General features: G+C 32.7%; 1 protein-coding gene across 2 annotated transcripts in view; it reads right to left on the minus strand.

Annotated features, from left to right (window-relative positions):
- Positions 1-18500, minus strand: part of ROCK1 (Rho associated coiled-coil containing protein kinase 1) — a 130537-nt gene that overhangs the window by 8210 nt on the left and 103827 nt on the right. For both annotated transcript variants that reach the window (XM_016164545.2, XM_036229894.1), the window contains exons 22-27: positions 17738-17832; positions 10764-10929; positions 9777-9870; positions 9255-9343; positions 6619-6807; positions 5579-5738 (exon numbers count right to left, since the gene is read on the minus strand). In XM_016164545.2, coding sequence (XP_016020031.1) covers positions 5579-5738; positions 6619-6807; positions 9255-9343; positions 9777-9870; positions 10764-10929; positions 17738-17832 — 793 coding nt within the window. The remainder of the gene's footprint in view (positions 1-5578; positions 5739-6618; positions 6808-9254; positions 9344-9776; positions 9871-10763; positions 10930-17737; positions 17833-18500) is intronic.

Raw genomic sequence — 18500 nt, forward strand, 5'->3', positions numbered from 1 at the left:
AACATTCATAAAAAAAATACTTAGCAAAAAAAAAATTATGCAGCAAGTGGAACAAATCAGCGCCATGATTTACACAAGAGCAAGCAGAAGAACAGAAGTGTCCTATTACTCACAGAAGAATAGAAGATAAATAAATAAGGAATGCAGGCAGAATCAACTATATAAAGAATAAGAGACAAGCATTTTATTTGTTTTCTCAGTACAATATTCTGATAAACTTTTTGGTAAAACATCCATAACAATTTCAATAAAACTGTCCCAATTTAGTTGGTGGGACACTTAATTCTAGTGTTAAGTCTAATTACAATTCTTATCAAACTAAAGAGGTATAAAGCTTTTAAACTTTGTGGTACCAGAATTTAATAAACAGTAAAAGAACACAGAATTCAGCTGGTCAGCTGTTAATATTTTAGCCAGTTTGTACATATCAGAAATTCCTTGATTAATTTGATAAAGGCATTTTATAATAATTATTACTACTGTTTAATATAATTAATATTTATTGAAAATATTCAAGGGGAAAAGATGATTACATTAGAAATGGTTATCTTATATCCGGTTACAGAACATTTATATTTATTTTATATTTGAAACACAAAAGAATAGAAAAGTAACCAACTTTTCTATTGTACAATGCTATAACATGACCGATGATTAGGATATATATTGCCCTTCTCCACATAACTTAAAAGCTGTAAAGCAGCTCAGTCTTACAGTAAAAGTAACAACAATGGATAACATTTATTTAACATTTATTATCTGCCAAGTCCTTTACAAGTAATAGCTCACATATAAACTATATATAATCCCATGAATATAGGATATTATATTCTTAGGAATACAAGGTAGGATAGGTTCTACTATCATCCTCCATTCACAAATGAAGAGACTGAGGCTTAGCAAGGGATCCTGATTTGCCTAAGGGTACTCTATCAGTAAGTATCAAAGCCCAGGCAGTCTAATTTCTGAGTTTATGTTTCTAGAGCACAATGCTGTTCTGTCCTTTAACAAGCTTTGCAGTTAACTGAATCAGGAGTCATGTTCTTCTTATTCCAACTTCTATGTACTTAACGTCCATTACTTTTATTCCCTTTCATCTAAATTGCAGTTGTTAAAGTGAAGGAAATGAGAAACTTCAGCTCAAAATGATCACCCTCTTCTAGCTTTTTACTTAGTTGCTGTTATTTATTTTATCGATAATTATTTTCTTTCCTTAGGTAGCTCCTTGGTAAGTTCTGAGAGTGCAGGGACCATATCCTAACACTTTTTGATATTTACCATTGCATCTGACACACGGAGAAGGTACCTGATAAATATCTGTTGATTATTTTGCAATTTTGTTTGTTTGTTTGTTTGTTTTGGAATCAGACGATTGAAATCATCCTTTGTAAATAATGGTTATAATTTAAGAGCCAAAGGGCAATTTTATATTAAATAACATGCAGAAGGCTGATCATTCACAAATAGAAGTTATTGCCAGGAAAATCCCTGTAGCATGCCAAAAATTGCATCTCCTACTCCTAAGTCTTTTTAATACCAGTAAATTCCCCATTGAAAATAAAAGATGTGAAAGCCATTGAAATCTTAACATTTATACAAAATTGCATATGACAAAATATCCTTTCCCTTTGTGTTATTTCTCTATGAGAATAAACGCCAAAAATATTTCTGGTTTCTGGTTTTTTAGATCTGGATTCACCTGCCAGTGTTATCTTTAATATATTTTCAATGAATTCTTGTGTGTTGTGACTTTATCTCTTATTTCAGTATTCCTGCAGAAACTTTATATGTTAAAGGCATTTTATGAATCAAATAAGCCCAATTTTATATTTGCTATAATTTAAATTAAGAAATTTGCAACTCAAAAAAAGGTGTTGAGGATATATGCTTTTGGCCAATTTAAAACAATAATGTTATAGGAAAGAATTTTCATTTATCCTTCTTGGTAAATTCTCTTCAGAGAAACAGCTGAACTAAGCTCAGCTATAAAAAATACATACTAGGTTCTCTGTTCACTTCACCTACTCTTATCTTAGATGTAAGTTAACTTACCTGTTACACACACACACACACACACACACACACACACACACACACACACCTCCAAACCATGACTACTTGTGACCTAAGTGGCAATCTAAAAGTGTAATGCAGTAAATTCCACCTTTTACATTGCAAGCACAGAAACCAGTTTCCCTAGTTAAGTATAAGAAATGTTAAGGACTTCTAAGTTCAGATTATCTTCAATAATATACTATAGAAGTACAAAATAAGTTGGCTCCATGTTTTCTAGATTTGTGGAGCAATTTTAAATTACAAAAGAATTAGATGTGTATTACTGTGATATTAGCACTTGACTCCTTTACCCAAATAAGAGACAGGCTATACATAAATTAATATTTAATACAGCCAATTTAAACAAAGCTAACCTTGGAAGACTACCAAAGTATACCTGGATAAACTACATACTGCTTAAGAAACAGAGCTAGAGAACCCAGTCCAAAATATTTTAATTATATTCAGAAGTGATAGAAAAAAATAAAATAAAATCAATCGATGCTTAAGCATTACTTCTAAATTACTGATTAGATTTGGGCAAAGTCAGAAATATTCACATACTTAAATACTTGGAAACACATCAAGAAATCTACCATTTAAAGGTTTAAATTGTACACCCTGAGATCAAGCTGGATGGAAAGAGAATGATGCAGATAATCTATAAGAGATAATGAACATTAAAAGACTATTGATACCAAGTATTTTTCCTAATGCTTCATTTACTTTTACATTCTAGGTCACTAGCTACAAAATAAGGAAAGAGAGAGAACAAGGAAAATGAAACAGTTACTACATTATACATTAGTCTTTTTGTCATTAAGGCAATAGGTAAAACTTAACCCTAAGGGTAATCTTTGTATTTACACAGTGTAATAGGCCATAATCTGCCACAGAACCAAAAGGAAAATTAAAGACACAAAAGAATTAAGAGAATGAAAGTGATTTTAAGAACTTCAAAGAGTTTTAAGTCAGAGAAGGAGGGACATTTTTTCTAAGCTTTTCAGAGTGGGAAACTTAGAGATTTGTCTAGTTAATGACAAGTTACCCACTGAGCTCTAGATCTATAAGATAATTAAATGAGAATTGTTATATTAAACAACAAAATCTAAGAGAAATAATGAAAGTTATCAGTTCATCTATCCAACCACTTAAAAAAGCCCACCTCACTGAACTAAAAATATGATCCAGATTTCAAAAGGTCTTTAACTGTTTAGTAAATATGTTCTATTTAAAGTCCTCCCCTTTTTAGTCTGTAGTTTAAATTCATTTACAAATTTTCTAAAATTAATTTTTTAAATTAACTCTAAAAGTAAAATTAATTATTAGTCATTACCTTTGAAAAATCTTTAAGACACCTGAATGGTATGCAATCCTCTCATATTAAGAATAAAGTAAAAAAAAAATAATTCTTTAATAATTCTACCTAGATATGACTGAAAACTTTAAACTTTATTTTCAGGGGATCATTTTTAAGCATCTAGTAAATGGTGGGTTTAATACAGATTTTCAATTTATTAGCAAAATATCTGACACACAGAGAGGTAAAGTAACACTGATAAAGTTATTCATTAATTTCTACCTCCAATATGAAAATCAATCTATAACACTGTAGAGATCTTTATAAGTTTTTAGACTGAGAACACAGTAATAGAGAGATACCTTAACTGGTTTCCTTTTATAGCAATGGAAAATGGCCACCAGTACTTTTTATTTTTTCCTTCACTTGTTTTGGACTTTGAAAACTTTAAAAACAAAATCTCTGAACATACATAGCTATTTTAAGTAACATACTCAGAATAGAGCCAATAGAAACATTAAAAAAAATCTCTTTGCTGACTGACTCAGAGTTGAATTTATTAGACCAGGATTCTGATATCTAAGTGGATTCCTAACCTAAGCCTGCTAATCAAACTATCTGATGATCCTTTGAGTTTAGCCTTCTTAAATATGCCAGGATGGATGATAAAACTCATCACCTTCCTCCTTTTAGAAGACCCCCAAATTAATCTTTTAATTCAAATCTTCTAAAGAGCATTCACCAAAAACAGATCAGTCCTGAAATGTTTACCTAATACAGGGAAAACCAAGGCATACATAATCATACATGGTAAGAATTCCTTTACTAAACAACTGTAAAAATACCTTGGGGTAAATCAGGAGGGAGTTTAAACTATAATTTCAGTTCAACAATTGAAAAAAAGTAGCCAAACACCCCTAAAAGGCATACTCTTACTGATGAAAAAGTCTAACTTTAGAAAGATGTTCAAACAACAGCTGAGGCTAGAGACTCCTATTAAATCCAAAGTGATCCTCTGATAAGAATATATACCTATAAGTTTTTTAAGAGGCGGGAAGTTTTTAGGGAGCCAAAAATGAGAAAATAAATTCCTTGACCACTGGAATAGAAATATTCATTCCCTGCTTTATCCTTCCCTGATGACTTTGAGCTAGCAAAGCCACAAAAGAATGAGGGCAGAGATTATATGGTATACAAATTAAGATTGAATTCACTTCCCACTTTGAGTCACATTTTCTTGGCTGAGAACGATTACATAAAATTTTTCTAAGTAGTCTATCAAGTTTCTTATGTCAAGTAATATCTATTAAAATAAAATTCTTATAATATCAAACACACTGATTCAAAAATATACTAATTAAAATATATTTTCAAGTTTATGACCATGTAAATAAAAAGCTTCTAAAACCTTGAACTAAGAATGTGCATTATGTCAAAGGTATATATACATATATATGTATATATATGCCTTTAAAATTTGTAATGCAGATTTTAATATATATATAATCTACTCATTTGCAAAATTGCACCTGTGATATGTGTACTGCTCACTTCTGTTAAAGACATAAATGTACTACTGTTTGAACTATAATTAACCCAAGAATGAAGCAGTGTTTATAATTTAACTGATTCTCCATTGGAGAAAAGAATATATAGAAAAGAAGTCTGAAATTCTAGCTACTCACTTTTGCCTTTACTTGATTCTCCATCCTGTCTGCATCTCCCACCCTTTTAATCTATTTCTCCAAAGTTAAAACTTAAAGTCCAGTTAAAGTTTATTACTACTACCTCAGGTAGGTTTCTATGTAGAGCTGCTGTGGTTTTGATCACCAAGTCCAGTTTTTAGTTTTAGCGCAAAAATACATAAAACACTGAAGAGCTGCTACTCATGAAACATGTAGAATTTCTTCTAAATAGTGAGAACTGTTGCAGCAGCTTTAAATTTCACTATGGAATTAGGCTGCTCAAAACAAATTCAGAACCTTCTTCAGGTTTCTATTCAGGTAGAGTCTCTCAGATACGTTTTAATAGTGTTAAGATTACTATGACTGCTTTTATTTTACAAAATAGACTAAGTATACAAACATCATAAGACTTTGGCTATCAGAAACATAACCTAAGGATTCATGGACAAAATATTAAGAAGTAAAATACCAAATGAAAGAAACATACATTAATTTCTATGACATTTAAGCAAACTTGAATGAAGAGAAATATTCCTACCTGGAAGGTTTCCATCAGTTTCATCAGCACTAGGAAAACTAGCAACACTTGTAGAATCCGAAAGGTCCAAAAGTTTAGCACGCAATTGCTCAATATCACTCTCTTTGCTAGCCAACTGCATCTGAAGCTCATTCCTATGTGTACATTCTTCTACCAATTGCTATTTTTGAAAAAAATCACAATATAAGGAGTCAGATCAAATTTCCAATATTAAGAAATTAAGAATTAGTGTTAACTATACATAAGTTATCTAAAATGGCTAAAACTAAAAATTTATTGAAAACTTCATGTATGTTTACTACCACAGATTTTAATACAACTATAAAAATCCAAGTTCTCTTCCTCAGGAGTACATTGCTTAGATATGTTCCTCTTCTCCAAATTTAAATGTTTTTGTTTGTTTGTTTGTTTTTTAATTACAGGGCATCAAACAACAACAACAAAAAACACTTGTTAAAACAATAGAAAATGTGCTTTCTGGTTCCAAAAGAAATAGTTTAAAAGGTATGGAAAGCTTCTCAGTCTGGTAAAACCATACTTGGATCTAAGTCTGTCTAAGATTACAGAACATGTTCTCAATTTTGTGCTATTAATAACCAAGAAGTATCAAAAAATTAAGTTTGACATTTTGATTTTAGAAAAGTGAGTCCCGATTAGAGAAAACAAATAAGCTCCAATATACCAAAAGCTCTATCCCAACTATAGTCACTATAATACCAGCTATATCTCAATTTCAGTATGAAAACAAAGAGGCAAAAATCTCTTGGTTGTTCTTCTCAGAATAGCATCTTTAATCAAGCAGATGCTAATGGGTAAAAATTACTCAAGTTATAATGGTTAACAGGCAACAAAGAATCTTTCTGGATTTTTAAATCATGGTTCATATTGGAGTAATGATCAAATTATAGAGAGTATAAACCAAAATATGCACTTTTATATTAAAAAAATCTAATCTAATCTAGATCAATAGAGAATAGGTATATACAGTATTAACAACTTAAGAAAATTACCCAACATGTGCATAAACACACAAACCTTACCGCTTGCATGTCATTTAGTTCCTTTTGATGCTTCACTACCATCTGGTTGAATTTCTCTCTTTCTTGGTTGAGTTCCAGTTGTAGCTTTCGATTTTCCTTTTCCTTCTTTCTCAAATCTTGTGTATTAGCTTTCTTTCTATCAATTTTAAAATCTTTTCGATTCATTATTTCTGCCAACTTGTTAACGGCCTATTCAAATATTAAAAGATTATTAATAAGACCTAGTGTAGCCATCTAATTTAAATCTCCATTAAAAGTGTTTTTTTTTTTCCCCCTCCTTCAAAATCAGGAAGTAGGGCCTTTTCTTGTGTATAAAATTAAGAGAATCTAATGAAGGTTGGGACATGATAACTGGCAACACAAGTAACAACCACTATTGACTTATTGTTCAAATGTAAAAACCAGACAAGCTTGCAAAAGCATTTATCATTCAAGAAGTATTTAGCATTTATTATATTACATGTTGGTACTCTGATAGGCACTAGATATAAAGACTGTAAATACAGATATACACCCAAAGGCATTCTAGTTTGGTGGGGGAGCCAAACAAGGAAACATTACAGTGCTGAGTGCTAAGTAAGAAAAAAAGGCATGCAAGGGTGTGCTAGGAGCAGGACCTGAGACCTGGAGAAGTAAAAGGTTCCTGAAGTACTTGCATATGTGTCCACACGTTTCTTAAAAGACAAATAGGAGCTGGATAAGCAAAAAAATGATGTGAAAGAGGGGAGACATTACAATCAGAGGAAACAGTACACAAGCAAAAAGTCCCAAGTGGGACTTTTAGACAAGTGGGAAAGTAGGGGAATAGGAAACCTGACTAGGCCACACTGAGGTCCTTTTGAAAGTGAAAGGAAATGTAAATGTATTTGAGGCCAACACCTTTTGCCAGAAGGGAAAAATATATTCAAAACAAAGACAGCAGTGCTAAAAGCACGTAAAATTAGCTACAGAAACTAAAACTGAGTCATGGTATATCTGTTCCATAGTGATGTTTAAAAAAAAAATCGATTGTCCATTAAGACAGAAAAAAGCCCTGACCGCTATCATTTCCATGTAGATTAGATCCTTAAATAATTTTTTCAATGCAATAAAAGCATAGTTAGTTGAAGCCATAAATGCATATTTGTTTTTTTCTAATTGTAAATCTAACATACTTATTACAAGAAAAATCAAGTACAGAGATATAGAAAAAAGTGAAAAACCCTTGTAATATCAGCCCTTGAAGACTACTGCTAAAGCCTTCACTTTTCTTTCAATTTGCTGGGTGCATGTAATAAGCAGACTACATATATATTTAAATTTAAAAATGGAATCATGCTCTACATTATGCTGCAACAGGTTTTTATTTAATACTATTTCATATATCATGCAAATACTATTTTCCCATGTCATTACATGTTAACCTACTTCATTTATTTTTAATGGCTCCTTTGCATTCTACTGTATGGAAGTATCATGATTCATCAATAATACATTAATGGGTGGTTGGGTTATTTTTATTTTTTCACTTAAAAATAAGGTTGTAGTAATTATATTTGTATATATTTATTTTTAGTTAGGATAAATTCCTAAATGTGCAGTTACAAAGAATATGCATATTAAAATGCTTTATTTGGTTAAACTGTTCTTTTAGTTTACTCACTCAAAAAGCATGACTAAACTTTCCCCATGTTCTTGCTAAAGCTGAGTATTATACCTCATTTAAATCTGCCCATTTAGCTGTGAAAAGATACCTCATTACTGTTTTAATTTCTATTTCTTTATTATTGTGGTTGAGCTTTTTAAAAATCTTTACTGTTTTTTCCTCGAATGTCCCTTCTTTTTTCTACTGAACTCTTTTTCTGATTTGCAGATGTTCTTTATATTTATCCACATTTGCTGTAAATATTCTTCCTAATTTGTTTTCTTTCAACTTATGCTGCTTTGAGCGCCACAGACCTAAATTTTTATGTAATAAATGTCAATTTTTTTCTTCATGGTCTGTTTTGGTATAAAGGTAAGGAAAACGTTTGCTGAAAGATTTTCAACAGGTATTAAGTGCATTTTGAAAAGGTTACCCTAGTTGCAACATGAAGGATTACTGGCAGGGAGAGTAGATTAATGTTAAGGAATCTAGTATAATCATTTAATAAATAGTAGAAGATATTTATTTTACCATAAAACTCAATTGAGGTAAACAATAGTTTATGAAGAATTTAAACTACTGGATAACTTAGTAAAATGACAAGATATCAAGTTTTAGTGTAAAAAAATTTGATCTAGCGGCATCATTAAATACAAAGCAAAATGATACATCCACTCCTATAGTTTCTTTCTTATTCTCAATTTATCTTTCTTGGCTTCAGTCAAGTGTTTTCTTTTCATTAAGTTTTCCTACTGTCAATTACAGGTTTTCTATATAATCTAAAACACATTCTAACCAGTCAAGTGATTAGACAAGCTAGTTTTCTTGACAATTGAAATCCTATTTCTTGAATATCTTCTATATTTAATGAAGACTATTACATTATTTGTTCCAATGAAAAGCTTGAATCTTCTAACTTCAGTTTTAAGAAAAAGTACATGAAGAGCAAATACTAATCTGACTATATGATATTCAAATATAAATATATGGAAAAGGGTGAGCACATGTATACCTGTATTTTAAGGGTTCGTTCTGTATTGATATTCTTTTCAAAGGCAGCCTTAAGATTATTGATCTCCTCCTCCTTCTTCAATTTATATTCTGTCAACAAATTACATAAAATATTATTGTATGACACTTCTGCATTCTAATGAGCATTGTCCTAATTCAAATTAGTTTACACTACAAAGTAACTTTCAGTAACTTTATCAAGATATTTTTTTCAGCTTTACTGAGGTATACTTAATAAGACTGTATGATATTTAAAGCATTAACATAATGATTTGATATCTATACATTGTGTAAGGATTCTCTTCTCTCCCATCGAGTTAACGCACTCATCACCTCACATAGTCACTTTAATTATTTAGTTTTGGGGAGCGAGAATATTTAAGTTTCACTAAGATAATTCTTAAGGCTGCAAAAGTTATTTAACATATGAAACAAATATTTACAAAACCTACTGCACAACATATATAGCTAAAGATTTACTCTGAACTGTTTAACATTATGATAAAAAAAAAAACCTACATACCTTCTTCTGCCTCCCTTGTTTTATCAGTTAGTTCTTCATTTTCTTTTCTTAATAATTCAATATCTTTGGTTAGCATGCTGTTTGTTTCTTCAAGCTAAACCAAGCACAAAAAAGTTTAAGCTATAGTCTCTTTGCTAGTTTCACATTTAAAGCAACAACCTTAAAAAAAAATACTCTGCTTCTTCCATAGATAAGAACAAGTCTGACACTGCATAACTATAAAAATGCCTGGTTTCTGATTTAAAATATGTGGCTATAATCAAATTCAAATATTTAAAAAATAATTGTTAGCTTCCAGAAATTGTATCAGTGTGTATGTGCATGCATGTGTACACATACACACACATTACATACATGTATGTAATGTGTGTGTATGTGTATGTGTATATGTGTGTGTGTGTGTATAAAAATTTAATGGAAAGAGAACTAGACTAGAGACTATAAATGAAGAATCTGAGGCTTGAAGAGTTAAAGCAAACTGCCAAGACTGTAACTTCTTTAGGGACAAAGCTGGTTTTTTGAACTAAGGCCTCCTTACACGAGAGCTCTTGATGGCGGCTTCAAAAGAAGAGAAATCTATTTAGGTTATAGTACAAATTTCAGGAATAGGTAATTGTTTGTAGTACTGGTTTTTATATAATGTATTTGTAGATATCCAAAAGACTTTCTTATCCCAAAATAGTTTCTTTGAAGCTTACAGAATTCTGGCCATATAATCAGTTGTAATGTATTAAGATAAAACAACAAATAAATTTAAACTAAACATTTCTTCATATAAACTATATTAAGATCTACAGCCAGAAGGAGAGAAAAACCCAATACTGACTAAAACTTCAATACTTAATAATTGTTTTTAGATTATATAAACTATTTTATACATGAATACAGATTGACCACTGCATATCAGTAATATGCATATATAAAAATGTGACCTATTTTGATTTAAATTAATTTTACCCATGTAACTTACCTAACTATCGCACTTACCCGACTAAGAGTGTGATCTTTATCTGTAATCTCTTGTCTATTTCTGGAAGCAGCTTTCTTGCTTTCTTGGGTCAATTCAAAGTACTGTTCTTCCAGAAGCCCTCGAGCCAACTGCTCAGACTCAGCTTTTGTTTCTGCTAGATCCAACTGAGTAGCAAGAGTTTCTCTGCAATGTGTTTATTATAGGAATGAATATAAACAAAATGAGTTCATTTTTCCAACTTAATCACATGCTTTAAAACACAATTATATTTAAATGATAAAAATAATTTTTTCTACTGCTTAACATAAGATTTGAATCCATTAGCAACTTTCTATAAATATAAGCTCTCACTCTGAAAAACTGTAAAAGAATTCTTTAATCTTTGTTCTGCTATTGTGTTTAAGAAAGGTAATAAAGTAATGACAAGCAGTCTATTTTTGAAAAAGAATTTGTTATGGATTCGGAATGGAAAATAGCAGGGCATAGGGGAAAAGTCACTGACTTGTAAATCAGGAGGCCAGACCTGTACCCTTATTCCTGTTCTATCACTAACTAATTGGGTAGGGGCATTGGGCAAGTTCCTTGTACTTCCTGAAGCTCAGTTTAATCAAATCTATAAAATGAGAGGTTTAAACTAAATTATTTTTGAGATCCCTTCTAATTCTGAAATTCAATGAGGTTACAAAGACTTATAAATAGATTTGCAAACCACTATAAACTATTCTAGGAATGCTCCTTGGGAATTTGCACTTTAAGGCTTTTCAGAATTGACATTCAGACCATGACTAGATCATTCCAGTTTGCCTGCTTTTCTCCTCTCTTCAAGCTATCCTGGTCATGATTGTACCCCCTGTATATATTATATTAAGCTCAGTTAATATCTGCCAAGTGACTATTTTCCACCTATTTTCTACTACAGGATTAATACAAATAGAATTTTCTGTCTTGGGCTTAAAAAAGAGACATATAATAACTACCAAAAATATATATTCATTTATTTGTCCAATTAATATTTATTTGAATGCTATCATGTGCTAAATACTGTTCTAGGAATTAAGGCATGCAGCAGTAACAAAGTACCTGACCTCAGGAGGCATACATTAGTGGGATGATGCAGACAGTTTTAAAATAATGAAGTAATATGCAGTATGCCACAGAGAATAATAGAAGAAACTTATTAGCATGAACAATATACAGTATGCCATACAGAACGATAAGAAAAGAAAGCTGGAAGAATGTGGTCACTAAACGGAATGTGGTCACTATTTCATATACGGTGAATCACGGAGGCCTCTCTGCTAAGATGACATCTGAGAAGAAATATGAAGGAAGTAAGGGAGTGATCATGTAGGTATCTCGGAATAAACTGTGTAGGCAGAGGAACATCTAATAACAAATGCCCTAATGCTGGTCTAAAGGAAGCTAATGTGAGCAGAGTGAGAGATGGGGAAAAGTTGTGAGAGACATAGTAAGATGGGGAAAGGGGGCACAGAAGAATAGACACTGCGAGGCTTTCTGAAACAATATGGGAACTTCGGCTTTTCCTCTTTTGTGTTCTGTTCTGAAAATTCTGGATGCTGTTTTAAGATCAGACAGTAGAGGGACAATGGCAGAAGCAGGGATACTGGGTAGGAAAGTACTGAAATAATCAAGTTTGGAAATGATGACAGTTTGGGTCAGACTGGTAAATGGTAGAATTGGTGAGAACTAATTAGAGTTTGGATATATTTTTTAGCTATAGTTAGGAGGATTTACTGATGGAATGAATGCAGAATATATATAAAAAAGAAGAGTCTAGGATGACTCCAAGTTTTTGACTTAAATAACAGAAAACAAGAACTGCTAATACTAAAATGGGAAAGACAGAGTGAGAAAATTAAAAATTTTTTCTGGACACATTATATATGAGATGCTTATTTAAACATTCAAGTGGAGATGTCAAATAGATAGCTAGATATACAAGTCTGAAATTTAGGGGAGAATATACTTGTACACTGATGCTATTTAAAGCTGTGAGGCTGAATGAGAACAAGGAGTAAGTGATCCCTTGGGCCCTCCAAACTTTAAATGTTTCAGAGATGGGAAGGGACAAAGGAGCAAGGGAGGCTGAGGAAGAGTAGCCAGTTCAATAAGAGGAAAATATTGTGTGATGTCACAAAAGCCATGTGAAGAAATTTTGTCAAGAGAGTAATCAACTACATCAACTGCTGCTGTGAACTAAGATAAGGACAGGGAACTGACTGTTGTCTTTAACTTTAAGAAGTCACCAGTGACTTTGAGAAGGCTTATTTTAGTAGAAGATGAGTCCAAATGTCTGAATGGAGTGGGCTCAAGAGAAAATGGGAGAAGGGAAATGGTATCTCACTTTTTAGGAAGTTTGCTACAAAAGGAAACAAAAAATGGGATAGTACTGGAAGTGGATAGATATGTAGTTAAAAGAGAGTTATTTTTTAAGGAGATATAACAATAGAAATGACTATAGAAAAAAAAACTGATGTAGGAGAGATGAAAGAACTACTGGCATCATAGCCTTAAGTAGGCAACAAGGGATGGGATCAAAGAGCTGCCTTTAAATAAAAGCATATTTTGTTCATTTACATCAATCTGAAGGAAGGCAGGAGTTATAGGCACAGATACAGACAAGTTAGTAGCTATGGTGGTGGGAGAGAGTATATATTCTCTGACATCCTAAAAGCAAGGCCGGTTGCTGAGCGTGAGGATAGGGAGAGGCTATTGGAGATTTGAGGAAGAGAGGAGAAAATGAAATAGTTATAAAATGGTTGTCTTAGAAGACCATAGGAGTTAGTACATTAGGTAAAGAAAGGAAATATTGCCACTGATAAGTCTATGAATACTAGAGGTGGTTCTATGGTATCATACAGGCTTCATATGGATAACATGTTCTCATATGGGGTTACTGCTTTCCATTAGATTCAGAATAAAATATTTGGGTCATACTTTAAAATGACAAAAAACCTACTTATCCCAAATTACATTTCTATCCCTGGCTATACAATTGTGCAAGAGAAAGCAAAGAATGAGATGGTTCAGGATAAAATTATCTGTAACTATTTTCGTCCAGATTTCTCTCCTACCTCTACACTGTAAAAGACCTATCTTCAGTGATGTTTAAGGCCAATCTTGCACCCTTCCCACCGCCCCCATCTCCTTAGAGAAATTGATTTTTCAATAATTCTAGATTCTTCTATAGAATATTATAAGCAGGGGCTTTGTTCATGTACACTGTTATATTTCAGTGCCCATAAAAGTCTCTGGCCCATACAAAGTACTTAGAAATTTTGTCTGAATCAAAGAACACATGTGTAACTTTTCCCACTCTGATTTTCTTCTGGTGTCCCATTTAAATAGGCCCAAATTTCTGCTATCTTTAAAAAGCAATAGCTCTCTTTCACATTCTCCCCCTGCTACTGCTGTATCTTCTTGTCTTAACAACCAAGTTTCTTGAATTTTTAACAAATATTTACTGAGCATCTACAATCTTCCGGGTACGATGCTAGGTGCTAGGCATACAGCAAAGAAGTAGTTAAGAACAAAACATTTGAAAATGCCTTCCTTTATTGAGCTTAAGTTTTGGTAGAAAGAGAAAAATAATAAGTAAGCAAATTCTGTAATATATTAGAAGTATTTGTTACAGAGGAAAATGAAACAGGGAAGAAAGTATTGAACTGGGCAGCAATGCAGTAGGGTGGCATGGGGGATATCTGCAATCTTAAAAAGGGTGTTCAGGGAAGACTTCTCTGAGATGACATTTAGACCTAGACCTGAAAAGGGTGATTGAGAAAGTCATGTGGATATTCGAAGGAAACTGTTCCAGGCAGAGGCAAGAACAAGTCCAAAGGCCCTGAGACAGGAGAGTAACTGGTCTAATAGTAAGGAGATCAATGTGGCCATTGTCTATACTGTCCCTATGTCTACTCTTCCTATTCATGTCTCAATCCACTTTAAACTATTCTTATCACTACTGAGGAACTGTTCTTAACAAGGTAATAACCTTAAATGTAATAGACAACTTTTTTCCTTGACCTGTCCGAGTACTTCACACTTTAAATCATTTTTTCTTTTTAAAAATATTTCCTTCCCCTAGTGTGTGTGATAGTCTAACTGGTTTTCTCCTTGTATTATTGGTGACTTATTACTTTCCCTACCTTTGCCCATTCCTTAAGAGTATAGAAGCTAGTTGTCTGTCTTTGGCTTTTTATGTCTTCTAACCCTATTAGAGGTTATGACTTATTGCCTTGGGTGGGGTGGGGGGGGCAAGTGAGTCCACATAAATGTCCCCATACCACCCTCCAGACACACACAAAATATATCTGGGCCAAACATTTTACATAAAAATTGAGATTCTTTGTTTCTCTAAAAAAACCAGAAGATCTTGAAATACGGGGTCAATATTACCATGGGGTAGCAATTAGTGAGAACTGAGGACATGAACTATTCCATTTGTTATAATTGTTACCACTCACACAATGAATGTACCCATACTTAGAGACAACTGACTTCAACTCAGCTACATATATGGTACCATAGGCTCATGAGTTTATAAACTCTGATATATGCCATCATCTTAACAAATCTCATCTATCTTAGTGGTTTCAGTATGCAATCATTGTCAAATTAGCTTCAAATTATCTTTTCTCTGAGTTCTGAAGCAATAACCCAAATGCCTAGTATCCATTTCTTTTTGGACATATCATAGGCAACTCAAACTTACCTGGTCTGAAATGGAAGTAATATTGTCTCCCTTCATTTCACAAACTTGGCATTCCCTAACTCAGAAACTAGCACTACCTTCAATCCATCTGCCCTGGTCAGAAACTTGAGAGTCGATCTGAAATTTTCCCAAACCATTACCCCCAAGCCCCAAATGTAGAAGTCCAACTGCTTCTAATTCCTATTTTTTCCCATGCACTTGTCTCTCCTTTTACTGCCAACTTCCAGTATAATTTTACATCTAATTATTCCAATGGATGTATAATTGGACTCCCTGTATCCACCTAGCTTTGCCTCACTCCAATCCATTCTCCACCCTAATGAGTGGATCTTTCTAAAACATCACTTTGTCAATCCCTAGCTTAGAATTTTCATTCATTCATTCACTCGATATTTATTGAATACATAATCTATAAGGCTCTGATCTAGGTGATCATGAATACACGACAGAAAACACCAAAAATAAAACTTTCCACTCTTCAATGTCTGATAATTCCAAACTCAATATGACACATAAGGTCCTTTGTAATCTGACTCTAGCATTACCTGTCATCAACTATCTCCCTAACTAAACCATTTGCTGTTCTCCAAATCACAGACTGCTTTTGCCTATATTTTCCCCTTTCCTATATCCTCTTCCCTGAAGAATTCTTCTTTTTCTTAGTTGTCACCTGAGAAATGTTTTCTGACTCTCACATGGTAAGCTGAGGTATATTGCTTCAATATGTTCCAATAGCACTTTGTAACAGCTGTCAATTTTATTTGTCTCTGACCTAGATTCTGAAAACCTTAAAAGTTAAGAACCTTAACGTACTACTAATAATTATATCACTAGTATGAAGTAGTTTTTAGCACAATAGTAATGATCAATACATTTCTCTTAACTAGATCAAACAAGGGCAAACATATCAATCCTCTGAAACATTACAGAATGTAGTGCATTTGGTGCCCTCATCACAGTGAAAACACACAACCTGGGATTGCATATTACATCATAGATACCATACAAATGATAGGCAACAGACTATGCTTAACGACAGTTTATCACTGTCATAGAGACTAACCAGGAAACGTAGTTTTGTGCCTAATTTAGAGGCCACCTAATGTATTAAGGATCTAAGCACTGAGTGTCTATAGTTGCTAACCAGGCAAACAGGCAACCAGACATTACAAAGTTATATATGAGGCAATCTTCTCCCCCCTAAAAATCAGATTTTAATCTGATTAAGCCTCCAGATTAGGGATGTCCAATTAACCTTTCTACAATAATGGAACGTTCTACACCTGTGCTGCCCAATATGGTAGACACTAACCACATGTGACTATTAAGCACCTGAAAGTGGCTAAGTATATCTGATGAACTAAAGTTTTAATTTTATTTAAATGGTTTAAATTTTAAATTTAAATGGCTACATGTGACTAGTGGCTACCATACTGGACAGTGCAGCTCTAGATTTAATCACTGATTGCAGAAAATACAGGAGAATGAAAGCATTAACTATGGAAACAATAAAATCACAACCAAGGAAAACTATACAAGACAAATGATTCAGTTCTTTCAATGAATGAGTATTAGGATAGTGATAACTCTTATGTTGGGGAGGGAAATCAGGAGAGGGTATACAGTAAAATTCTGAGGTGCAGAATAAAGTTCCATCTCTTTTGTGGGTGATAGTTATAAAGATATTTGTCATATGAGTCATAAAACTGTACATGTTTGTTATTTTATGTATTTGCTTCAACAACAAAAGTTAAAATTTTTAAATTTCTTTCCAAGGTGGTTATATGGAATTAGACTATATAACAATATCAGAAACTAGTTCCAGTGTCTTGTTCTGACACTAACTATGAAAAGTTGTTACACTTAAGTAGCTTTATAAGGTCATCTCCTTCTATGGCCATAAGCACACATGCAATGGAAATTAACCTGCATAATAATACTAAGAGGAAGACCTTAAATACCTTTACCTAGCATAAGATAATGACTTGTGAACACAGCATGAACTATTTATATACAAATAGATGTCTGAAAACAGTTTAGTGAATCTCTGTATAACTTCTCTAGTGTTAATACATTAAATTATTTCTTCACCATAAAGGTAAACTTTAGCTTAAATCTAGTTTAATGTGTTCTGAATTAACCCAATTAGGTTTGCTGTACCACTGCCATCAAAATAACAACATATCTATTCTCTATCTTTAAACTTGAAGAATGCTTTGCTGTAGCACCGATCCTTGTTCTAAAATAAAATGAACATACTTCTCATTTTGTAGTTCCTGTATTTTCTTTAAATTTTCTCTGTTTTTTTCTTCAATTTCTTCCTTAAGTTCCTTTACCTGGGTTTTATAAAGTGTCTGCAAAACAATTGATAAGAAGAAATGTGTTTATGGTGGGTTAGTAAACAGTTTGGTAGTTTCTTATAAAGTTAACCAAGTAACACATATGATCCAATAACTCCACTCCCAGGTATTTACCAAAGAAAAATGTAAATACCTATGCACACAAAATCTTAAACATGAATTTTTATTGCAGCTCTATTCATCATAGCTTCAAACTGGAAACGACCCAGATACCCATCAACAGATAAACATTTTAAATTGTGGTATATAAGCACTACTCAGAAATACAAAGGAATGAAATAATGATACAGACAACATAATAAAGCTAAAAAATATTATGCTGAGTAAAAGAAACCAGGCACTAAAGGGTATGTGCTTCAGGATTCCATGTATATGAAATTCTAGAACAGGTGAATAATAGTGACAGAAAGCAAATCAGTGGTGCCTGCAGATAGAGGAGGGTAGAGAAGATTGACTGCAAAGGGCCACAGGGAGTTTTTTATGGTGAAGGAAATGTTTTCTATGTTGATTGTGGTAGTGGTCATAGTGTACACACTTGTCAAAACTTATCAAACTTCATACTTAAAAAGGCACAATTAATTATATAGAAATTATACCTCAAAAGTATGTCAAAAACTATGTTGATCTGGGAAAAATACTATAAAGAAACTTAGCAAGCACTA

The sequence above is a fragment of the Rousettus aegyptiacus genome, unplaced genomic scaffold (assembly GCF_014176215.1).
Source record: "Rousettus aegyptiacus isolate mRouAeg1 unplaced genomic scaffold, mRouAeg1.p scaffold_m13_p_12, whole genome shotgun sequence".
Lineage (NCBI taxonomy): Eukaryota > Metazoa > Chordata > Mammalia > Chiroptera > Pteropodidae > Rousettus > Rousettus aegyptiacus.